A 24,512-nucleotide genomic window follows, 5' to 3' on the forward strand; every position below is an offset into this window, starting at 1 on the left:
CAGTTGCAGAGTATGGATGTAATTTCTGCTGCTGCTGCTGCTAAGTCACTTCAGTCGTGTCTGACTCTGTGTGACCCCATGGACGGCAGCCCACCAGGCTCCCCTGTCCCTGGGATTCTCCAGGCAAGAATACTGGAGTGGCTTGCCATTTCCTTCTCCAATGCATGAAAGTGAAAAGTGAAAGTGAAGTCGCTCAGTCATGTCTGACTCTTAGCGACCCCATGGACTGCAGCCTACTAGGCATCTCCGTCCATGGGATTTTCTAGACAAGAGTACTGGAGTGGGGTGCCATTGCCTTCTCTGGATGTAATTTCTACTAGTTTATAAACATTAACATCTTATTATAAAACTACTATGGCGGGCGTATGTACTTAGTTGTGTCTGACTCTGTCGCCCCATGGACTGCAGTCTACCAGCTTCTTCTATCCATGGAATTTTCAAGAATATTGGAGTGGGTTTCCATTTCCTACTCCAGGGGATCTTCCCAACCCAAGGATCAAACAAGTGTCTCTTGTGTCTCCTGCATTGGCAGGCGGGTTCTTTACCACTGTGCCACCTGGTGTGCCCATAAAACTACTATATTACCCTTTTAAATGTGTTGAATAAGACTCAAATCCCATAGTGAATAAACAGATAAACAACAAGGACCTACGGTACAACACAGGGAACTGCATTCAATATCTTAACCTATAATGTAAAAGAATCTGAAAAAATATATATATATAAAATATATCTGAGCCACTTTGCTGTACACCTGAAATTAACACAACACTGTAAATTAACAGTACTTCAATTTCTTTAAATGGTCAAGACAGTAAAAAAAAATGTACATGAACAAGCTCTTCTTCAGCAATCAAAAATTTTACATTGTCTCCTTTTCTCCTTATACTTGTATTTCCATTCCACTTTCCCATTAAAAATCTAACCTTAGGGAATTCCCTAGTAGTGCAGTGGTTAGGACTCTGCACGCTTACTGCCAAGGGCCCAGATTCAATCCCAGGTGGAGGATATGAAGGCCTTAGCCATGGCAATAACCATGGGGTTAGAGATGGAGAGATAAATATGAAACCATGAAGGAGAGAGAATTGACTGGATTTGATGACGGATTTTTCATAAGGGGGTGTCAGGGAGGAAGCAAGTTATCCTAGACTCCCGGATCTCTGTCTTAGGTAGTAAGGTAGGTAATCAGGCAATATGGGAAGGAAGCAAGTCTGAAAGGTTTAGGCAAGTTACCTGACCTCTCTGAGCCTCAATTTCCCCATACATAAAAAAGAGAATAATAATATCCATCTCTCAGGGTTGCCATGACAAATAACCTGAGAAATTTCCAGACACAGAATATATGTTCAATAAACACTTCTGGGCAATATCAACAGTGGTGCTTTCTCATGTGCCAAACACTTAATCCTCAGAACAACCCTATAAGGGAAGCCCTATTATTTTCCCTATTTTATCAACATGGGAACTGAAGCACAGGGAAATGAATAACTTGACCAAAGTCGCCCAGTTGGTAAGTGGCAGAGTGGACTTTCCTAGCCACTGTATTATACTGTATTCTTCCTGGGATCTATAACTGGACTTAAGAAGAGAGAAAATGGTAGGAGAGATAGACAACAAACCTGCTGCATAATTTATTCTAACAGCAGTTTTTATTCGGAAGTGTGCCTCCAAACTTGGTGGCAGTCTGGGGACAGGTGGTCCCTGGCTTGCTTGTTGACTCTTTCCCAGCCCAGGGCATAGGGCCCTTGGAGTTAAGGCACAGGGTCAAGTTCTCAAGGATCAACATCCCTGACAGCCTCAGTGGTCTGAGGCCTGGGGCTGGTGCAAAAAAAAAACCAGGTTCCAATCCAGGCTGTTTCATGGTCCGAGGGCCTGGGCCCTGGGCACCAGGGCTGCAGCTTCTTCTTCTGCAGAGGCTGGTGTCACCCACAGGCCAGCTGTGGCCAGGTCCTGATAGGCGTGAGATTGGGGGCAAGAGATTAGTTTTCTGGTGCCAGGTCCAGTTTATCTTCCTGAGAGGCAGAAGCTGAGCTGGAAGCGTCTTCCCCACCATTGAGGGACTTCTGTTGGTCACTGCTGCTGGGTGAGGGGGTCTTGTTGTCGCGGGATCCCCAGCGAGTCAGGCGCTTTAGGGAGGAGTCTCGGCGGGCAAGTAGAGGGGCCTGAAAGCCTGTGAAGGAGCTGCTGGTGGTGGGACGTTTGTCTGGCAGAGAAAAGGCAGGTATGAGGAAGCAGCAAGGCGTGCACAAAGGGGAGAAGTTGAGGGGCTTCACCTCAGCCCTCAGGGGAGAGGAGCACCCCCTGACCTGCAGTGCTCTGCTGGCTCTGCAGATGTGGGGGTCTCCCCTCCTCCCTCCCTTGTCCCTCTCCATTCCATGGAAAGCTCCAGGGTCTAACCCTTCTCACCTCCAGGTTTAATTGGATGCATGAGCCGGTTCATCTGGACATTCCAGTGTTTCACGTTGGTACTAGCCTGGCGCAACTTCTGTTGAGCAGCCTGTGGGGACAGGACCAGTGGAGAGTGGTCAGAGCCACCATCCAAGACAGCAAGTCTCAACCTTTTCAGGTTCACAGGCCCCTTAGGATCTGACAAAGGCTATTGATCATCTCCCCAGAAAAACTCATGTATGTTCATAAAGAGCTATGTGTATGAACAAAGTTGGCATCCAATTTCAGGGGACTCAAAGACCCTCAAATAGTCAAAAATAATCATAAGTATAGTTTCTACTTATCAAGCAACTAAAATGTACTAATATCTTACTTAACTTCCAGAGAAGAAGCTAAGAAACAAATTCAAAAGAGGTTAAGTGACTTGCCCAGGGACAAACATGGAGCTCTGAACCACTGTGTCACATCACCTGTCCAGGACCTGATGCAGAAACCTCTGCTCCAGTGTTTATCTAGCCATTAGCAGCGGCTGTGGGGTGGGGAATCATAGAGGAATTTTCTCTTTTTATGATACTTATTTCTGTGTTTGAATTTTTTTACAATGACCATGTATGCCAACAAAGCAAAATAAAATAATGAATACTAATAAAAATAAAACATCAAACATTTGTCCTTTAAAAAAAATCTTCTATGGAGATTTGGGCTCCAAAGAGTGGAACCAAAGTGCAGGGTTAGAAAAGTAGGGGCTGGAAGAGTAGGAGGAAAAAAATTTTGCCCAGATGAGTAACAATGATAAAAAGAGCAGTTAATGTTTCTTCAGTGCTTACTGAATATTAAGTATCACGTGCTATCTTGTTTAACCTTTATAGCAATGCAATTACCAGTCCCCTTTCCCAGATGAGGGACCTGGAGCTCAGAGAGGTTAGGCCATTTGTCAGAGGCCACACAGTCAGGCAATGGTACAGCCTGAGGGACAGAGCACCAGGGAAGGTTCCAGAGCCTGTGCCATGGCTCACCCTGCCGCCTGCGACCTGTTCCACCCCAGGCCTCACCTCCACATCCTCGTCGGCCCTCTGCCGGTTCTGCCGCACCTCTTCCAGCTGCTGCTGGGCCTGCTGCAGGGAGCGGCTCTGCAGGGCCATCTCCTGCTGCAGCTCCTGCTTCTCCTGCTGCGCCCGTTCGATGTAGCGCTCCTGTTCCTCCTTCAGCTGCAACAGCTGCTTCAGCTTCTCCTCCTCCTCCTCTAGCAGTCTGCGGGGTGTCCACTGTGTCACCTCTGAGGCCGAGGCACCTCACAGGTGCTCAACAGGTAGGAGGGTGGGGCGTCAGGGAGGGGAAGCAGAAGGGGCCGCCTGGTCCTACCTGGTCTGGGCGAGGCGCACGGCCTCCTCGTCCTGCCGAGCTTTCACCTCCAGCTGCAGGGCCTCCTGGAGCCTCTGTTGCATCTCCTCCAGCTCCTTGATGCGCTGCCGCTGCCGGGCAGCCTCCTCCTTCTTCAGCTCCATCTCAGCCTGCATGGAGGCCCGGGCCTGCATGGGGGACAGGGAGCCAGGTCAGCGGGGGCCCGGCGGAGGAAGGCTGCCGGTATGCTGCCCTTTCCCCAGGGCTTTGTGAGGCCAGCCCAGCTAGTTATCTCTGGATGAGGGTCTGGGGAGTTCCTTCATGTCAGGTTTTCCTGATCTGATCCCCTTCTGAAAACCTGACTAGGTCAGATAAGGATCAGTGAACCACATGGGGGAAAGGGGCTCAAGTCATCCCCTTATTAGCACCAGCCTTAATAGTTATTATTATACATTGTAATATAATGTTTTATAATTATAATTAGGCTAGTGCTAGCAAGGAAACGACCATAATTATAATTGTTAGAGCAATTATAACTCAGAAGTATTTCCTTAGTTGATCCTCCTTTCCACACCTCTATAAACCAAGTTCTATTGGCATCAACATGTCACAGGTAACTGAGGCACAGAAAGGCCAAGTAACTTACCTGAGATCACAGGGTTCCTAAGAGGCAGAGCTGGTATGGAACCCACAGTGTTTCGACTCCAGATCTAGATCTCTTAAATCTTAAATCTAGTTGCCTCTACACCTCTAGTCCGTCTCCAAGTTCATCCTGTCTTCTTCCCATCCTACCTTCTCCAGACTGGCCTTATTATAAATTCAGATCAAGTCAGGTCCCACATAGTCCAACCTCGGTCCAAATTCATCCCCAGACACAAGGTCTTTAGCAGCTCCTCTGTCAAGGTCCCGCCCCCTAGCCAGTCAAGGTCTCCCAACCTGGCTTCACTCTACACCTATCACTCTGCTCCATCCTTCCCAATTCGAAGGCTCGGGCCCCGCCCCACACCGTCTCTCCTCTCAAGCCACCCTTCTGCCTGGTCCCTTACCCCATAGGCCCTGTCCCCATCCGGTACCTATCTCTGTTCCCCGCCAAAATCCCTCAAGACAAGCCCCACCTCTACGCATATCCCACAGTGCGTGGCTCCGCCCCCAGCCCAGGCCCCGCCCCCCGGCGCTCAGCACCTGGCGGGCCCTCACCCCTCGGCCCACCGCCTCCCCCCGGGTGCAGCCACACCTGCTCCGCCTCGCGCAGCTGGACCTCGAGCGCCTGCTGGAGCTCCCGGTGCTGGCTACGGCGCCGCTCCTCCTCCTCCTGCATTAGGCGCTCCGCCTGCCGCTGCGCCTCCTGCAGCAGCTCCAGCTCCTGAAGCTTCCTCTCCTTCTCCTCCTGCAGCTGCTGCAGCCGCAGCATCTCCTCCTCCTTGGCAGCCCGGCGCCTCTCTCGCTGCTCCCGCTGCTCGCGCCGCTTCTGCTTCAGGTCCTTGTGCAGCGACGTCTTCCCCTCGGCCTGCAGCCGGATCGCCGTCTGGATGGCTGCGGAGGGAGCGGGAGAGGCTAGCCGGGGACAGGGGGGCCTCCAGGGAGCCCACCGCCAGAAAGGGGCCTTTGGAGTGGCTCCTATTCAGCTTCCGGCCTCCTGCTGGGCAAAGGGCTCTCATTCCCTTTTCACCGATGAGGCGCCTGGGGTCCAGCCGGGTCCAGGCCACCCCGCTAGCACTCACCAGCTGTCCACTCCTGGCGCTGACGCGTGTCGGAGGCGCTCATCTCATAGGTGCGAGAGGCAGTCTTCACACAGAACATGCAGCGCTTCCCCTCTCGGTCGGGCAGCACCTGGGAGAAGGCCCAGACAGGCTGGCTTCACTGGAGTCAAGGGCCACACCCGCCCCAGGGGGGCTCCAGCTCCAGCCCCTACCCCTTTGGCTGACCATCATCTCCTCCTGACACCCCTTCCACCCACTCTGCCAGGAGCCTGCGTGGCCTGGTTTGGACGTTAGTGTGCCCACAACTCTTACAGCCTTTGCTCTTTGAAGATGGGACAGCTCTATTACTATCTCTCTGTGGGGCCTACACACAGTGACCACTGAGTGTTTATCTAGATCAGGGCTCAACATCTCTCATGATAGGGTCCTCATTAATGAGACCATTCATTTCCACAGAAGCCTGCCTGCTGAGAAAGTTCTCCATTCATTCGTTCCACAGATATTCTGTAGTGTCTACAGGCTACTCATTGCTCATATGGGATACTACTAAGATGTGCCTAACAGACCAAATCCCTGCCTTGCCTAAGCTTACATTCTAGTGGAAAATAATAGCTACCCACTGAGCTTCATGTGTTCTAGAGTCTGTACCAGGCATAGATTATTAGCTCCATCTTACACAGAAAGAAACTGAGGCTCTAAGAGGTCCAGGAACCTGCCTGATTCACACTGCATGTTAGTGGTGGAGGTGGATTTCTGCCTAGATCTGTGCTCTTTGCACAATGATAGCTGTTTCCTTACATGACAAAGATGGATACAGCCTAGAATGGCTATAATAATGTTTTTCATGTAAAAAAACAAGTGTTAGCGAGAAATTGGAGCTTTCATTTACTACTGGTGAGAAGGTAAGATGGTGCAGCCACCATGGAAAAGAGTTTGGCTGCTCCTCAAAAATTAAACATAGAATTACTATGTGATTCAGCAATTCTACTCCTAGGTATGTGCCTTGAGAAAAGAAAATATATATCCACCCAGAAACTTGTACATGGATATTCATAACAGCATTATGCATAATAGCAAAATGATGGAAACCACCCAATATCCACCAATGAATGAATAGATAAACAAAATATGGTCCATCCGTGCAGTGAAATATTATTCACCCATTAAAAGGAATGAAGTCCTGATTCATGCCAAAACATGCTTGAAAATGTTATACTAAGTGAAAGAAGCCAGGTACAAAAGGACAAATGGTGTATGATTCCACTTATATGAGGCTCCTAGAATAGGCAAATTCCTAGAGATGGAAAGCAGAATAGAGGTTACCAGGGACTGGAGGGAGGGGAGAATGAGTTATTGATTAATGGGTACAGAGCTGCTATTGAGGATGATAAAAATAAAAAGCTTTGGAAATAGATAATTGGGACGGTTACATGTGAATGTACTTAATACTACTGAATTGTAACACTTAAAATGGTTAAAATAGCAAATATCATGTTATATATATTTTTTTTACTATAGTTTTTTAAATTGTTGCTTTAAGCCTCTAAAATAATGGACAGAGTCAAAGGAGGAAAAAGGGATAGGAAAGGAGAAAGAATAGGGGAATACAGAGTGGCCAAAGTAAAAGCGTTAGTCACTCAGTCATGTCTGCTTCTTTGCAACCCACGGACTGTCGCCAACAGGGTCTTCTGTCCATGGGATTCTCTGGGAAAGAATACTGGAGTGGGTTGCCATTTCCTTCTCCAGGGGATCTTCCCAACCAGGGATCAAACTTGGGTCTCCTGCATTGCAGGCAGCTTCTTTACCATCTGAGCCACCAGGGAAGTCCTTATCTGGTCTGTTGCCAAAGGGAATGGAATTTGAGTGATGGAGAGAGACCTTTAGAGAGGACTTTTAGAAAATTTTGCTGGATAGAGTGAGTCATAAGTTATCGCCTCTGAAATCTTTAGCAAAGTCCACATCATTCACCATTGACTTTAGTATTGGATTTGATTTGCAGTTTTGTTTTTTAAAAAAAGTGCTGACATAAGCAATCTAAAACAACAACAACAACAAATGAACAGACATAATGAAACCTAAATAGAGTTACAGTTTCAGAGAAAAAAAAACAGATTTGTTTGCCAGAGGGTAAGGGTGTAGAAAGAAGGAAGAAAAAGTTGAGGGAGATTAAGTGGTGCAAACTTCCAGTTGCAAAATGTGAGTCATTGGTATAAAATGAATAGTGTGGGGAATATAGTCAACAATTATGATTACATAGTTATCTTTGTATGGTGACCTATCGTAAGTAGAACTATCGTGGACATCAGTTTGAAATACATAGAAATATTGAATCATTATGCTGTGTAACAGGAATTAACATAGTGTTGCAGGTCAATTATACTTCAAAAACAAACAAAAATATCCATATAAGGAGAGATCAGATTTGTGGTTACCGAGAGGTGGGAAGGGGGGTTGTTGAGGGGATAGGGGAGGGGGAATTAGATGAAGGCAGTCAAAAGGTACAAACTTCCAGATATAAAATAAGAAAGTTTACTAGGGATGTAACATGCAACATGAAAAATATAATAAACACTGCTGTAGATTATATTAAAATATGAAGCTTCCCTGGTGGCTCAGTGGTAAAGAATCTACCTGCTAATGCAAGAGTCTCAGGTTCTGTCCCTGGGTTGGGAAGATCCCTGGAGAAGGAAGTGGCAACCCACTCCAGTATTCTTGCCTGGGAAATCCCATGGACAGAGGAGCATGGTGGGCTACAGTCCACGGGGCCACAAAAGAGTCAGACGCAACTTAGCAACTGCGTGTATGCTAAGTCGCTTCAGTCCTGTCCCACTCTGTGCGACGCTATGGACTGTAGCCTGCCAGTTTCTTCTGTCCATGGGGATTCTCAAGGCAAGAATACTGGAGTGGGTTGCCATGCCCTCCTCCAAAGGATCTTCCCAACCCAGAGATTGAACCTGCGTCTCCCGTGGCTCCTGCATTGGGGGGTGAATTCTTTATGGATAAGTCACCGGGGAAGCTTAAACAACAACAAATGTTATATATAAAAGTTGTTGAGAGAGTAAATCCTAAGATTACTCATCACAGAAAAAAATTTTTTTAATTTAATTTTGTACCTATATGAGGTGACAGATGTTCACTAAACTTATTGTGCTAATCAGTTTATGATATGTATAAGTCAAATCACTATGCTATACACCTTAAATGTACACAGTGCTCTATGTCCATAATATCTGAATGAAACTGGAAGGAAAAACTAAAGTGTGTTACTTTTCTAAAAGAAAAAAAAAGTGCTGACATGGCTGAGAATGGCCCTGAGGCATTCAGGTATACAGTTGACCCTTGAACAGCTCAGGGTTTAGGGGTACCAAACCTCTGCCGGGTCAAAAATCCACTTATAACTTTAAAGTCAGCCTGGTGGCTCAGACTGTAAAGAATCCGCCTGCAGTGCAAGAGACCTGGGTTTGATCCTGGGGTTGGGAAGATTCCCTGGAGAAGGGAATGGTTACCCACTCCAGTACTCTTGCCTGGAGAATTCCAGGGACAGAGGAGCCTGATGGGCTACAGTCCACAGAGTCGCAAAGAGTCAGACAGAACTGAGTGACTTTCACTTTCAGTATCCAGTTATATCATTTGCGGATTCAACCAACTGTGGATGGTGCAGTACTGTATGTATCTATTGAAAAAAAATCCACGTGTAAGTAGACCCACCAAGTTCCAACCCACGTTGTTCAGGGGTTAGTTGTATTTGGGTTGCACTCACCTAAGCAGGAATCTTAGGTGGGGAAGTCACTGGGGCTTCCCGCCTTGCCCTCCTCCTGACCCCTTGCCCTCAGGCTACACCAGAGCCCTTCTGGGCCTTGCTCCAGTATGCGCTCCACCCCTTCACCTGTCGCCCTCACCTCCACACAGCACTGCGCATCCAGCGGGATCATACCCCTCTTCTCCTTGCACTCTTCACTCCCAAAATAGCAGAGGCAGCTGGGCTGCAGCTGGAACCAGCGTTCTGCCCAGTTCCTCCGCAGGTGCCCTCGCTTCCACAGGTAGCCCTGCCAGAGCCAGAGCAAAGTCAGAGGCATCCTCGGCCCCGCCCCCACCCTCCTCGGGGTCCGCCCCTGGTCCCCAGCCAGGCCTGACCTGCTTCAGGACGTCTTGGATGAGCTCCTGGTAGACCTCGTGGATGGCCATGCTGAGTGTGTCCCGCCCGACGCCTCGCAGACAGCGGCCTGAGTTGAAGAGCTCCAGGAACTGCCAGACGCTGAGCCCCCCACTGCTCTGGGCTGCCTGGGCCTCCTGAGCCAGCAGCTCCTCCAGCTCCCCCAAGCCCACCTCCAAGCTCATGCTGCTGAGCACCTTCTTCAGTAGGTATTCCACCTGGAGGGAAGGAGGGAAGGCTTGGTGGCCGCAGTAGGTGGTGTTTCTGGTGTCGACACCAGGGGTCGCTACCATCAGGCTCCCAGAGCTAGGGCAGAAGTGACCACGGACAGGAGATGGCAGGTTGGGGGTGGGTGAGTGTCAGAGGACTAAATGACTAAACGCAGGTGGACTCCTGAGTAGAGATTTGGGAGGGGATCCTGGGGCCCCAGCTTCAATTCAGATATCCCCTCCCCAAGCTCCAGTCCTTCCTGCCTTGAATCAAGGGCACGGTGAGGTGGGAGCTGAGGACTGGGGGCCAGGCAGAGACAGCGAGTCATAGAAAACGTCAGCGGGGGACAAGGGCCCTCTCGTTCAATCTCCTCACTCTGCAGAAGACAAAACTGATGTTCAAGGGAGGGGGAAGTGACTTGTTTTGAATCGCACAGCAAGTTGGTAGCAGCCAGAGCTCAATTCAGATCAACACCCCATGAGTCTTTATTCCACGCCCCCAGCCCCAGCCCTGGAGATCCTTCCCTTGTCAGAGGGCAAGGGGATGGGTGGGAGCGAGCAGGGCAGGGACAGGAAACCTGTTGCAGAGGAACAGGAAGTGGTGGTTGGGGTACATCCTGCTGCAGTTTGTTCACACTGCGTGTTGATCACAAAAGTGAGCAGATTTCTGGCCTCAGAGAGGCCACCTCGCCTTGCTGGCAAGGGTCTGACAAAGGTACCCGGCCAGGTGTCTGTGTCTGTGAAGACAGACACATGTCCTTCTGCTGTCCCAGCAGCTTCTTGGAAAACTCTCTGCAGGACTTTCACTCTGGGGACTACTGGGTCTTGGCTGGGAGTGGGGTGGGGGCACCCCCACTCTTCCCACAGACAGAAGTGAGGGCATGAACCTGAGTGCAGTTAGACAGGCCAAGACCTCTCGTAAATACAGCAGACCGCCTCCCCTACCATCGTGCCCTACTCGAAAGATCTAGATTCGCCCTGGGATCTTTACCACCACCAGAGGGCAGAAAGGGTCAGGAGAAGGCTGAGTGGACAGGGGAGTGGGGGAGTGGAGGGAGGGGGCAGGCTGGCTGCCGAAGGGGTCACCTGCCCCGGCTTCACCCATGAACTGAGAAGGTTGAAGCTGGGTTCTAGGGTGATGTTCCCAGGATGCCCTCTCTCTGGGGTCTGAGCTGATTCCGTCCTGGCTCCCCCCTGTATTGTAGGAGACAGGAAGAGAAAATCTGGAACCAGGGCCAGACTCGGTCGCCCACTTGGGAGTGACTGGAGAGATGTCCCTGGAAGGTCTCTATTCCCCTAAAATAGCACCCTTCTCAGTTTGCCACAGTGCCTGAAATCCTGCCATTTGATTTTAAATGTTTTCGTTTCAAAACGCTCAGTAATGTATCAGGCATTCACACCTCTGTGTAAACAGTTTGCAGAATCATTTTCCTACTGTGAGAGCGAGCAGGGCCTTGAAGGAAGTATAGTTTTGAACCTCCTGGGAGAAGGTATCATTGCTCTGACATGGGCAGGTCTAAGTGTCTGGAGATGAGTGGGTGTAACAGGTAGCCAGTGGAGAGATAAAGAAGACAGAGGATGTAGGGAAGTCAAGAGACAATTTGGCCTCCTTCATGGTTTTGTTGAGGCCTGTCCCTAAGTGATAAAGTCCCTGGGGCTCACCTCATCAGGAACCATGATCAGAGGGTACTTGTCCTCAGACAGGAAGTTGAAGAGGCACCAGAGTCGGAAGGCATCCTGATTGGAGAGCATGCTGTTCCCGTTGCTATCCACCTGGTAGTTCTTCTTCGCCGTCAGGGTCCAGCACAGCTCGTCAAAGTGCTCCTTAACAAAAGCCCCCTCTTCCACCTGCCCCCAGGCCTGCAAGTCAGCTGCGAAGGCTGCCTTGGCCCAGCTCCACCACCCAACTAGGCTCCAGCTGGCTTCTCAGGGTCATCTGTTTCCCTGCTCCCCACCCTGCCATGCTGGGACTCTCACCTGAGTAATCCCTGAGCTGATGATCAGGGAGCTGTCTGGCCAACCAGGCTGACCCCCAAACCCCCAGCCCTGCCACATGCATCACTTCCCCACATCCACATCCACCCAAGTTCCCGATCCATAGAGGAGCTCAGTCCCTCAGGCCGGGGAGAAAGAAGGGGAAGCCCAGGAGGAAATGAACGTCAAGAAGAACTTGAGAAGACAGTGACAGCTAGGAGGAGTGGAGGGGACAGACTTAGCGGAGCTGGAAAGCGCTTGTAAAATGACAGCTGAAAGCTAGGCGGGGGGCGAGGGGGTGAAGATTGTGGGGAAGGTGGAGGCGAGGATAGAGAGGAGGGAGCTGGAGTGAGTTTTAAGGGGGGCAAAGAAGGGGCAAGTGACGGGGATGTGAAGGGTGGAGATGGGGGCATGGGTGGACAGAGGGGACAGAGATGGGGTTCATGGAGGGAGGAGTTGGGGTGGCAAGGAATTAGGGTGCTGGCCAGGGTGGGAAGTGGAGAGAGGTGAAAGGGGCCCTCACCTTGTCCAGGATGTACTTGTTGAGGTAGGGCATGTATCCCTGGCTGGACACGGGACCATCGTCATCGTCTCGGAAGTGCTCCTCCAGGGCCACGGGGTCATGAGGGATGTGCAAAACGGTGTACAGGTTGTGGGACAGCACCTGAGACAGAGCGGGGCTTGCCTTCCTGAGCCCTGGCAGAGCTGGGCCACAGGGCTGCTCCCCTTCCCCTGTCATCCTCACCCCCATCCCGCTAAGCCTTCTACACGCATTATTTAGCTCAATCATAACTAAAACTTCTCTCTCCCTCTCTCTCTCTTTATATATATATACACACACATATGCATATATACACATATACACATACAATAAATAAAAAGTCCGTCTAGTCAAGGCTATGGTTTTTCCAGTAGTCACATATGGACGTGAGAGTTGGACTATAAAGAAAGCTGAGCACTGGAGAATTGATGCCTTTGACCTGCAGTGCTGGAGAAGACTCTTGAGAGTCCCTTGGACTGCAAGGAGATCCAACTAGTCCATCCTAAAGGAAATCAGTCCTGAATATTCATTGGAAGGACTGATGCTAAAGCTGAAACTCCAATACTTTGGCCACCTGATGTGAAGAACTGACTCATTGGAAAAGACCCAGATGCTGGGAAAGATTGAAGGCAGGTGGAGAAGGGGACGACAGAGGATGAGATGGTTGGATGGCATCACTGACTCAATGGACATGAGTTTGAGTAAACTCCAGGAGTTGGTGATGGACAGGGAAGCCTGGTGTGCTGCAGTCCATGGGGTCGCAAAGAATCAGACACGTCAGTGACTGAACTGAACTGAACACTCACAATGGAATGTAATTCAGTCATGAAAAACTGAATGAAATCTTGCCATTTGCAACAACATGGATGGACCCTGAGGGCATTATGCCAAGTGAAATAATCTGACAGAGAAAGACAAATACAGTATGATCTCATTTATATGTGGAATTTTATAAAAAGGGAAAAGAAGGGATCCACAGATACAGAGACCAGATTGGTGGTTGCAAGAGGTATCGGTGGTGAGAGAAATGGGTGAAGGTCCTCAAAAGGTACAAACTTCCAGTTTTTAAATACGTCATGGGAACATAATACACGGCATGGTAACCATAATGAGTAATACTGTATGCCATCTGAAAGTAGCTAAGAGAGTAGGTCTTAAAAATTTTCATTGCAAGAAAAACAATTTTTTTAAACCATGCATGGCAATGAATGTTAACTAGGCGTCTCGTGATCATTTCACAATATATGCAAATAAAGAATCATTACATTGTACACATGAAATTAAAGTGTCAATTATACCTCAATAAAAACCAAAAAAGTAAAAACACACGCACTTGCTATGCAATAAGAACTGTGCTCAGTACTTTGCATATATTTCCCTTAACGCCCAGAACAACTGTTAACATCCTCATTTGACAGATGAAAAAGACCCCTGGACTCTGAGATGTTAAGTAATTCACCCAAAGGCACAGAGCTGGCAGGGCTGGGATTCAAGCCCAGGTAACCATGCTCTTTGGCACTCATTAGGCAGGCGTGTCCTCTTTCTGCAGATGGGGACACAGAGGTTCAAGGGACTCAGTTACTTGCATAAGGACTCAGTGAACAAAAGCCTAAGATTCCAGTTCAGCTCAGCAGATCCCAAGGTTCAGGGGCAGAAACCTAACATCTACCGTCAGAGACTCGGGGTCAGGCTGAATTGTGCCTGGAGTCCAGTGAGCCTGCTCCAGGAGAGGCGTGTTCAGTTCCAGCAACTGCCCTTCTAAAGATGGAAGGAAGCTGGAGAGGGTGCCAAGAAGGGGCAAAAGAAATGGTCCATGGGGTGTGGATGACAAGGCTAAAAGGGATGACGACGGGGGAAACGGGTAGGTTAACAAACCCATCACATTAGCACAAAGAGGTTGAAGCTTGAACAAGGAGATCAGGAAAAAAATAAAACTGTCTTGGTGTAATTCTGTGATAGCACTTATCACAGAAAGTGTGAATGAGGAAAAACTGTCACCTATTCTGTGCCAGCCACTGTATGAGGTGCTTTCTATACCCCAGATCTAATCTCGGCGACCGTGATATCCAGACATTAGTGTCCCTGTCTTCCAGATGAAGATGCTCAGGCTTGGAGAAGTTAAGAATAAGTGGCAGAGGGATTTCCCTGGGGGTCCAGTGGCTAAGTCTAAGCCTCCACAGTTCCGGCACAGGGGGCCTAGGTTCGATCCCTGGTCAGGGAACTAGATCCCACATGCCACAACTAAGATCCAAGATCTCCCCAACCCCATGCCGCAACTAGGACTTGGCATGGCCAAATAAACAAATATTTTAAAAAAGTAAGTGGCAGAGCTGAGGTTGGAAACAGGTGTTCCTGACTCTGAAGGCAGCTTCCCTATTAAAATATTGACCTCACCTTCATCCCCCAATTATATAGTAAACTCTGGAGACAACACCATGTCTTCATCTGCACACCCAAGGTAGTCAATAAATGCTGTATTCAAGGGCTGCTTCACCACCAGCAGTTCAGCTTGGAGGCAGCTCCTCTGAGGCAGGAGCTGGCAATGCCTCCCAGCTGGTGTGCCTACTGTCTTGATTTCCTTATTCTCTTTTGTGAGAGGAGAGGGACAAGGGTTTGAGACTTCTCCCCAATATTTTCCTGAGCCTCAGGTTCAACTCAGCAAAGTGGGAAGTTGGGGGGCCCAGTGAGGGGGTCAGTATTTCTCTTTTCCCTCACTTTCCCTGCCTGGGCAGTTATCTGTGGCCCCCACCCCAACCCTCATTCCCATCATCTTCAAATTATCTCATGTGCCATCTATAGTTTTGCTTTTCTCTTATTCTAAAGGACATCTGGAGTTTCTTCCTGATGAACTCCGCCTTCTTTTCTTATTTTGGTAACATAGCCTTGATTTTCCTTTGAGAAATACCTCTCCTCCATTTTCAGTATCTGTGGTATTAGCCGTTTGCACCCCTACCCCATCTGGCTGCAGGGATGGGCACTTTTGAGTCACGGTGTTTGGTCTGAGAACACACATGACCAATTCTAGACCACTGAGAAGCAGTCCTGGGATTTTTGCTTCCTCTAGGGGAGAAGAGGTATATTCTTTCCATGGGTAAACCTGGAAAGAGTTAAGGTGCTGGAAGACAGATGCAGCCAACATCTTTGTCCACCCTGAATATTCACTGGGAGGACTGATGCTGAAGCCGAAGCTCCAAAACTCTGGACATCTGATACGTAGAACTGACTCATTGCAAAACACCCTGATGCTGATAAAGATTGAAGGCATGAAGAGAAGGGGGCGGCAGAGGATGAGGTGGTTGGATGGCATCACTGACTCAATGGACATGAGTTTGAGCAAACTCCCGGAGATGGTGAAGGACAGGGAAGCCTGGCGTGCTGCAGTCCATGGGGTCGCAAAGAATCAGACACCACTGAGCAACTGGACGACAACAACAAGGACAGAGAATACTATCAAGCTATCAGGTCAAGGAATAAAGAGAGTCGTCATCTGAGGACCTAGATCCAGCCAAGCCTGAAGCCAATACTATGCTTGGAGTTTCGTTTATGTGAGCCAAGATATAACATCTCCCTTAAGCTATTTTGAGTTTGGTTTCTACCACCTGTAATCAGAGAAGACATGATTAACACATCTATGGTCATAGGATACTAATCCATACTCCAAGAGGTGCCACTGCTAAATGCTTGCACTTAAAATCCAGAGTGACCAACACAAGAGAAATACCCACTTCTGAAGAGACAGGTGTTATTCTAAGTTTCACACACTTCTACCTGCTGTCTCCTGGCCTCTTCAAATTAACCATGTCCTTATGTTTCTTCGAGTTTCCCAGAGCACCTCTTTGAGGAAGCTTCCTGCATAGCCCAGCCAAATGCTACACTCCAGTGACGGGGGAACATGGAAGGCCAGGGACCTTCACTTTCTAGTTGTGAGGCCTTGAAGAAACTTCTTCACTCCCTAAGCCTCAGTTTCATTGTCAGTAAAATGGGATAATACCCACCACGCAGAGGGCCCGTGAGGGCAGAGTAAGATGATATATAGATAGAGTGCCAGAGCAAATATAAGTTCCCTCCTTGTATAGTAAGTGTGATTTTTTTTTTAACCTAACAAATTAACAAAGATGCAAAAGACTGATCCTATCCAGTATTGAGGAGATTGTGGAGAAATGGGGATTCAAATGCCTTACTGCCAAGGTGTGAATCGGTAGTCTTTCTAGAGGGCAAGACTCTATCAGATGTAAAATTGGGCATGACCCCAGCATTTTTAATCATCCAACCTACAGATGCTCAAGGGAACAGAGCTAACTGTACAAGAATGCCCACTGAAACGCTGTTTAGAATACAAGGCATTGGGAAATGCCTGGCAGTTCAGTGACTGGGGCTCTGAGCTTCCAGTGAGTGGGGCGCAGGTTTGATTCCTCATCAGAGAACTAAGATCTTACATGCCCTGGCACAATCTGCCACCCCCCCCAAAAAAAAAGAGAATATATAAAGCATTGGAGACAGCTTGAGTCTCCTTCAAGAGGGGACAGGTATACCACACCATGGACCCGTGTGTGGTTGAAAAATTTTACTTCTGCTACATGTGTGCTTTCGGGCAAGTGATTTTTAACTTCCCCAAGATTTTAGTCTCCTCTTTGAGGAAAATAAGGGGGCCTGCTCCACGGGCTGTTTTAGAACAAAGCGTAGCACCTTGCACACAGTGCAATAAAAGGTATTGCTTAATAAAGGTTGTGAGCTATTTTTATTATTATATTTGTGTGAACAGACATGGAAAGATATGTATACTATACTGGCAGGTGGAAAAAAGTACGCTCTAGAATGAATTATCTCTAAAATAATGTGTGCAAATATTAGGTTGAACCATTTTAAACTGCTATTTGAGTAGGCCAAAACAATCAAATGTCAGCAATTTCATATGGTTCTATCTAATGTGTTTATTTGTACATAGAAAAAAATCTAGAAGACTCAGCAACTGTTAACAACTATCACCCTACCACCCTCCCCAGGGAAGGGAGGGACTTTCACCTTCTTTAACCCTATTTTTGTCTTTGAATTTTTTTTTAACCAGTAAAATATATTTTACTTTTATAACAAATTTCAACTTCTTTAAAAAGCACAATTTTCTGTGCTTTTTATTGTTTTTATGACAAAAAATTTAAACTCTAGTGACAGAAAACACAGGGTGCCATTAACCCCTGTTATTAATATACCCTGCTATTAAGTTGCTTTGTAATAATGTTCTTTTGCTATTTCTTGTTTGTGTGAGCATTTCTGGCTGTTATACATTCCTTGAGGGCCGCAAGGACTCTCATCTTAACCTTGACTCCAGAGCTCAGCAGTATGTCCCCTACACGCTCAAGGTTTTTGATTAAACTCCCCTTAAGTCTAACGTAAGTGCTGCAGTGGTTTTCCAAGGTTCTCAGGGTGAAATCTTGGAGTCCTTCCAGAGATTTCACTCTATACCTTCTCTGACCTCATCCCTCTTGCTCCCTTCTGTCTAGCCACTCTGACCCCTTAGACGTTCCCCGGACATGCCAGGCATGCCCTTGTCTCAGGGCCCTGGCACTTTCTATTTCTTCAGCCTGAAACATTTTTCGTCCCGGCCACTGCACGGCTCACACCCTCTCCACCTTCTTGGGGCGGGGGAGCTTCTCTGACCACCTTATTTAAATCTGTAATCTCATCCCTCTACTCCCCACACTCCCTATCCTCACTTCTGCTTTATTTTTCCTCCATGTCATGTATCATGAGTTCTGACTTATTGTGTTTATTCATCTGCGTTCTCTGACTAGAATGGTCAACCCAAGGGTGCAGGGTTTTTTGTCTGTTTTATTTTATTCACGGCTGTACCACTGGGTCTGGCATAATGGATACTCAATAAATATCTATTGAATGAACTTACGTGCTTCAAGAGAAGAAATGGGAGAAACACAAAAGTCAGATGGATGTGGATTGAATCTCTCTACACTAACCTCGCTGGGCTTTACTTTTCACACCTCTAAAAATGGAGTTCAAGGAGACTTTGCAGACCTCCTCTCCCCGCCAGGACAAGAGCTGCCACCCAGCAGCACACAGCTGTCTGAACCGTTCCTCTCCTGGGTTCGCTGGCCCACGCTGTCCTCTAAGACCTCTGTCACTTGTACCTTATGCCAGTGGAATTTGAGGAGCCCCGGCAAAGGCTCTGACTCCTGTGAGCTATCAGGACAAAGGAATCAAAGGCTCCAGACACTGAGGGTTCAGGGCCTCTCCCTGGAGAAATCAGCTGACCTCAGATTGCCAGGCTTCCTGTGGCTGGGCGCGGAGGGGCGGGGAGGGGAGGGAAGGGGCTGGGGCGGGCAGAGGGCGTGACCAGAGGAGGGTCCTGCAGGAAAGGAAACGGCGGCGGGAGCGTGCGCAGCAGTCACCTGCCGATTTCAATCACTCCTTAGCCCCGGAGGCGGGGACGCTCCTTATCCTGCTTTTACAGAGGAGGAAACCAATGCTCAGAGAAGTGAAGTGTCTTCCTTAGAGTCCAAGTCTGACCCTAAAGCCCTACACTAGACCTTCAAACTACGTGGGCTCAGATTAAGCATCAGAATCACCTGGGGAGCTGGTTGAAACTGAAATCTGCCAGGGCCCGCCCAGACCTACTGACTCAGAGTTTCCAGGGGTGGGGTCCAGGTGTCTGCAGTTTTCACAAGTTGGCATTCGGGCTTCCCCAGGGAGGGCTCTGTCTCCCCCACCCACCCAGGCAGCCCCTGACCTCTGGGTTGGCAGCCATTGACCTTTGAGAGGCATCATTTATTCACTGTTTCCTCTGTAGGCGTGTGGGGGAGTGGTTCTCCCCTGGGGGCATGTGGTGTGTGTGTGGAGGGCGGTGGGGGGGGTGGTTCTCCCCTGGGGGCGTATGTGTGTGTTGTGTGCAGCTCAGTCATGTCTGACTCTTTGTGACCCCATGGACTGTAGCCCACCAGGCTTCTCTGTCTATAGGATTTTCCAGGCAAGAATACTAGAGTGGGTTGCCATTTCCTTCGATCCCAACTTAGGGATCGAACTTGCGTCTCTTGAGTCTCCTGCATTGGCAGGCGGGTTCTTTACCACTGGCGCTACCTGGAAAGTTCCCTAAAAACTCAAGTGCAGTGGGTGCCAGGCCCATGATCCTGTAGTTCTTAGACTTCAGGAGTAGATGAAGATACAGAGCATTTGGGCATCCTTAAAAGTACCAATCACTAACTGCAAAGAGAATGACTAATTTCTCTCTTTTACATGGCCCATAGTCTTTAAATGTATCCAGGTGCTAAGTGATTCTTTTAAAATTTATAGATTCTTTTTAAGAGTCACTGAATATATTTTCCTCAACTAGTGGGTACTAAAGCAAAACTACTAACATGAGGGAGGAGCACCAGGAATTTTAAAAGCCAATCTCTGGATTGGCTGGTTGCCTGTTGAGAGCAAGAAAGGGCTGGAGGGATTGGGTGTAGGCATCACAGGAAAGATGGAGGCTCAGAGAAGGAAGCAGAGAGGAGAGGCTGTGTCGGATCAGTTTCACCTACTTGATAAACTTTGTTAAAATTTACTTTCCTAGGCTAGCTGGAGAGCTTGGTGATCCCCAGTTCAGCCCTTGGGCTTTATAGCTCAGAGCTGGGCAGTGACTTGCCTAAGGTCACCCTGCTGGGGAGCAACAATATAGGTATTGGCCTGTATGGCTCTGAGTCAAGGGCTCTGTATCACTGAATCATCCTTCCCTCCTTCACACTCTAGACTGAGAAGACGACAGCAGGCAGATGTCAGGGCAAAGCTGAGGACCTGTCATCAGATTCCTGAACTGGAGTTGTTATTAACTTCCCTTCACCTAGAGGAGGGCTTCCCTGGTGGGCTCAGCAGTAGAGAATCTTGCCTGCGATGCAGGAGACCTGGGTTTGATCCCTGGGTCAGGAAGTTCCCCTGGAGAAGGCAATGGCAACCCACTCCAGTAATATTGCCTGGAGAATCCCGTGGACAGAGAAGCCTGGCAGGCTGCAGTTCATAGGTTTGCACCGAGTTGGACACGTCTAAAGCAGCAGCAGCACCTAGGGGAAGCCTGTTGTCCCTCTCCAGAGGAGGCAGAGCCCGAAACTCAGAGGCTCTCAGTGGGCACGACTCCCTCCCTGGGTCCCAGGACTGCCCTGAGTGCCAACTAGAGGCTCAGGATTCTGGGACCCCACAGAGTCAAGCAGGAAAGGCCCCAGTTCACCCTCCCTGCCTTGCCTCTGATCCTGCTGGTCAAGGGGAAGTGGTAGGCCTCCTAGGATCCTCATCGACACACACTGCTCTAACCATACACCCAGTCTCAGGCCCCTCAGAGAAGACAATCCTGACTCCTTGGGGGTACTTCTCAGAGGATTTGCTGTTCTTCCTCCTCCTTCTGGCCCCCTCTGGGCTCTGCCTAGGATGGCTGGTGGCAGCCTTTCTGCCAACATGTTGGAGAGAAGTGGGTGACTGTCCCAGCTTGCTCTGGGCTGGTGCAGGTCCCCCGGCCTCTTCCCAAGAGAGGACGCCAAGGCCAGGGACAGTTTTGGTGAGGACAGGCTGACCCCAAGGTCTTTTCCCTCCTCACCCAGTCTTTCCGGGGAGGGAGTGTGCCCTGCTGGTCTCTATCTCTCATCTGCTTCTTCCTCTGCCTTCTGACCACTTCTCTATTGCTCTTTTGCCTTTCCGGCATCCCCACCCCCAGCACTATCACTACTTCCTCCCATCCCAGGCTCTAGTATCACGGGCTGGTGGGAGGACTGCCTTCCTCATCTCTCTCTCCTATGACACGGGCCCTGCAGTTTCTGGTCCACCTGCCGCCGGGCCTGAGACTCCCACTGCTACTCGAGTTCCCAGAATAGACACGTTTTCTGTTGATGGATTGAAATCTACCACTAATCCTGTATGACCGCAGAAGCTGCTGGCAGTGGGCTCATTGTGAGCTGTGATGTAGTACAAAGACAGTGGATGGATGCTTCGATTATGCATCCTCCCCTTGCAATCTCCCTTGTAAATACTCAACAGGTGGGGGTGGTGGCACAGGCATCTGCCCAGTTAGAGGCCAAGACAGAAGCTCCAACTAAGAGGCTTACTGCCTGGTGGGCTCAGGAAATCTAAATGCAGTACCTTCCATTTATGAGGGAAATAGAGAGCCTGGAGGTGTCACAGGGGCCACAGCTAATGGAGTGGTGGAAAACGGAGACAACAAACTATGGAGGTTGGGATTGTTCCTGGAAGATATTAAAGGGGCGGCATGGGAAGTGGATATAGGACATGGAGTTTCTGCAAGGATGGGTTTTGGATGATCTGCTTTTCCTCTGTCTGCCCTGCAGAGCTCACTAGACTACATAACCTGCAATAAGAGGATTTAAGTAGAATGTGAGGAAGAACCTGCCTCTTGGGAGATTCTCTCAGATGATCAAAGGTGGTTGTGGACTCTCCTTCCTGGGAGAGCCAAGAATCATTTACTAGATGCTCACAAGTCTGGCTAAGGGGTCGATTATGGGATAGCACCAGGTTGGGAGATCCAAGTTCATCATGTCCAAGTTCAGCAAAGTAGAGGGAGGGGAAACAATGCCTATCCTGTCCCATTCGTCTCTAGGGTTTCCAGGTACCTGCTCAGTCATTTAGAATGGAGGTTTCCTTGAGACTATACTCCTCCTTTGTTGGGGGAGGGGAGGGCGACAGGAGAGATACAGGAGTGTGTGGCCTAGCCTCATGCCAGGCGCATACCTGGTGCTCAATGTTTGTAGAGTGAATGAATGAACCCCGAAGGCGGATCCCAGGGGGCTGAGGCCTCCCTCATCCTGTCCCCCTGTGCCCCCGGCTCCAGTGACCTAGGGCCTTGCTTCTTGCCCGCTAATGAGCGTGAAGGCAGCACTAACCCAGGAGTGCAGGACAGAAACTTTTTGGTCTCCCAGGAATTATCTAGGACCAAGCAATGAACTTCAGGGCCATCACTGATGGGGCTCTTCCTGGACTCAGATTCTACCCCTTCCCTGCTAGAGGTCTCAAGGCCTAAGATAAGTTTTCCAACCTGGTGGGCGTGAGGGGGTTGGTGAACGGCAGTATGATGGGGTCTTCAGTCCTTGCCCCTTCCCAGTTCTGTCCCACCTAGGAGGCAGGGTGCAGAGTAGATGCTCTCCTGCCAAGGACGACTGAGCCCTTGGGGCCGTGAGAGGCTCTTGAACCCTTTCTCTCAGCTCCGGGAGGAAGTGACTGACAAGTACTAGCTAACTGTCTCTCTTCAAAGCCAGGAGGAAGCAGCAGGAGGGAGTAAGGTGCATGCCCAAGCTTGACTCTGGGGAGACATGTGCTCATCACATGGAATCTGGGATGTAGCTTGGCTCATGGCCCTCAGAAACCTCAGAACCCCATGATGCCGCCTCTGCTCTCCTGAGAGTTTGGGTCGGGGCCCTGCACACACCTCACTGGGGCCTCTGGATGGTGGGCAGCAGCATCCACCAGGCCATGTCACCCCAGTTACCCAGCACCGGCCCCTCACCCTCCCGAGGCCCCTGGCTAGCTGGGGTGCCCCTGGAGGAGCGCAGGGTTCGCGCCTAGCTCCCAGGAAGCAGGGGCTGCTGAGGCGCAGCTGCCGGCCTCCCCTGCGCCCCGGGTGCCCCTCACCTTGAGCTGGGACTTGGAGACCTTGCCGCTCTTCTCCACGTCCAGTGCGGTGAATGCGTACCAGATGGACTTAAGCAGCTCCTTGCGCAGGGCCATGGCTGAGGCGCCCGCCCGGCCCAGGGGCGGCTCTGACACCAAGATCCGGTTTCAGGAAATGCAAACGGCAGCAGAGACCGCAGCAGGGCCACGGCGCGGACCAAGAGCTCCACCTGCCTGCTCTCGCAGGCTCCCTCGCTGGCAGGACCCAGCCTGTTGCTCAGTGGCCCTGCTCCCTGCTTGGGACTGGGGACCAAGCCCTGGGGAGCTATGGCCCTAGCTCTATTCAACCTGGTTCCCTGGGCGTGAGGCCCTTTGGGAGCCTCCTGGGCCCCCAGAGGCAGCTTGCTGAAGGAAAAGTGAGCCCGTCCTGACTTTGGAGTCAGACAGCAAGGGGCAGGTCCTGTACCAATCCCACACTTACCAGGTGGTGTACCAATCCCACACTTACCAGGTGGGAGGCTTTGGATGAACAACGTAACCTCTTCAAGCAGCTTCTCATTGGTAAAGCAGGAGAAATGCTCACCTCATAGATTGTAAAGAGGTCTGAGGATGGGTGTAAAGCTGGGTTAGGCTCTGGGTAAAGCATTTCTTTTAAGGCCATCTAACACTACTGTGGTGGCGGGGCCCCTCCCACCACCACCAATATGAACTTGAAGGAGGAACTGGGCCAGAGCACCTCTCTAGGTCCGGAGGACTTGGCACGTGATTGGCTGCTTCCTTATCCCCTGGCCTTGGCTCTAACAAGGCACCCAGAGGACTGCCCCCTCTGGGGCCCAGTCGCTCTGACCCAGAGACTCTGAGGCTCATAGGGTGAGCCCCGTGGTGGGGCCCAGCTTCCAGGGCGCTGGGAGCAGGAGGGTGGGGACCCAGCGCCCTCCACATCAGTGCTTCTGTTTCTTTAGACTCAGTACCTGTGAGGGCTGGCGCATACTCCTGCCACTAACAGTCGCCTTGGATGTTGAAGGTAACTGAAGCACCCCTACTTGGGGGCATGCCCCAGCACCTGTCCTTCCAAGGAGCAGGTGCAAAGAGAGTTTGCTAGGCATCCTAGGAGAGGATGCCTGTGTTGGGGGAGAGGGGGCACATCTGTGACAGTGGACAAGAGAGGAAAAGAAACACCTCCACCTACGTCTGCAATGCTCCCAAGCAGGAGGGGTCAAAGCCACGAGTTCTCCCCACCACCTCCCTCTCCTGCATTCCGCCCTTCCCGCCAGGGCTGGTTTGGTCCTACCACATACTTTTCAGAAGACTCCAACTGTGTCTTCAGACTTCCACAGCATAGTCCCAGACACCTAGGTGGGTACCCCCAGAGCTGGGTATCGAAGCTGGCACTTTAGCACCAGGGCAGCAGAGCCATCAGAGATTTTGGTGCCTTGGCAAGGGTACCCCCAGTCCCTGGGGCTTTGCTCACTTGGAGCAGTGGACTGTGTGCTATGTGTAGAGAAGCGGTTGGGTCTGGAGGGGCTGTGATGATGTATCACAAGGCAAGGTAGAAGAAAACAGACTTCCTCCAGTCGAGTCATCTTGAGGCTTGAGATCCAACCAGAGCCTGG

The 24,512-nt window shown here is 50.0% G+C and overlaps 1 protein-coding gene across 1 annotated transcript; it reads right to left on the minus strand.

The window, feature by feature from the left end:
- Positions 1-1,618: 1,618 nt before the first annotated feature.
- DEF6 (DEF6 guanine nucleotide exchange factor) lies at positions 1,619-23,569 on the minus strand. The gene is made up of 12 exons (XM_070360843.1): positions 23,408-23,569; positions 22,921-23,048; positions 12,289-12,429; positions 11,454-11,639; positions 9,564-9,800; positions 9,329-9,475; positions 5,451-5,559; positions 4,964-5,262; positions 3,751-3,917; positions 3,441-3,639; positions 2,407-2,497; positions 1,619-2,203 (listed from the first exon to the last, which is right to left on the minus strand). Exons 2-12 carry the CDS (start codon positions 23,014-23,016, stop codon positions 1,980-1,982), a joined length of 1,896 nt encoding a protein of 631 aa, XP_070216944.1. The 5' UTR covers positions 23,017-23,048; positions 23,408-23,569; the 3' UTR covers positions 1,619-1,979.
- Between the last annotated feature and the right edge of the window lie 943 nt (positions 23,570-24,512).

Source organism: Bos mutus, chromosome 23 (genome assembly GCF_027580195.1).
Source record: "Bos mutus isolate GX-2022 chromosome 23, NWIPB_WYAK_1.1, whole genome shotgun sequence".
Lineage (NCBI taxonomy): Eukaryota > Metazoa > Chordata > Mammalia > Artiodactyla > Bovidae > Bos > Bos mutus.

What these genes read in the sequence shown, in the direction of transcription:
- DEF6 (XM_070360843.1), bottom strand. Translation starts at nt 23,016, where the DNA reads ATGGCCCTGCGCAAGGAGCTGCTTAAGTCCATCTGGTACGCATTCACC. An exon ending in GTGCGCCTCGCCCAGACCAG is followed by an intron (nt 3,640 to 3,750) that starts GTAGGACCAGGC and finishes GACACCCCGCAG; the next exon opens with ACTGCTAGAGGAGGAGGAGG. An exon ending in GCATCCAATTAAACCTGGAG is followed by an intron (nt 2,204 to 2,406) that starts GTGAGAAGGGTT and finishes TTTCTCTGCCAG; the next exon opens with ACAAACGTCCCACCACCAGC.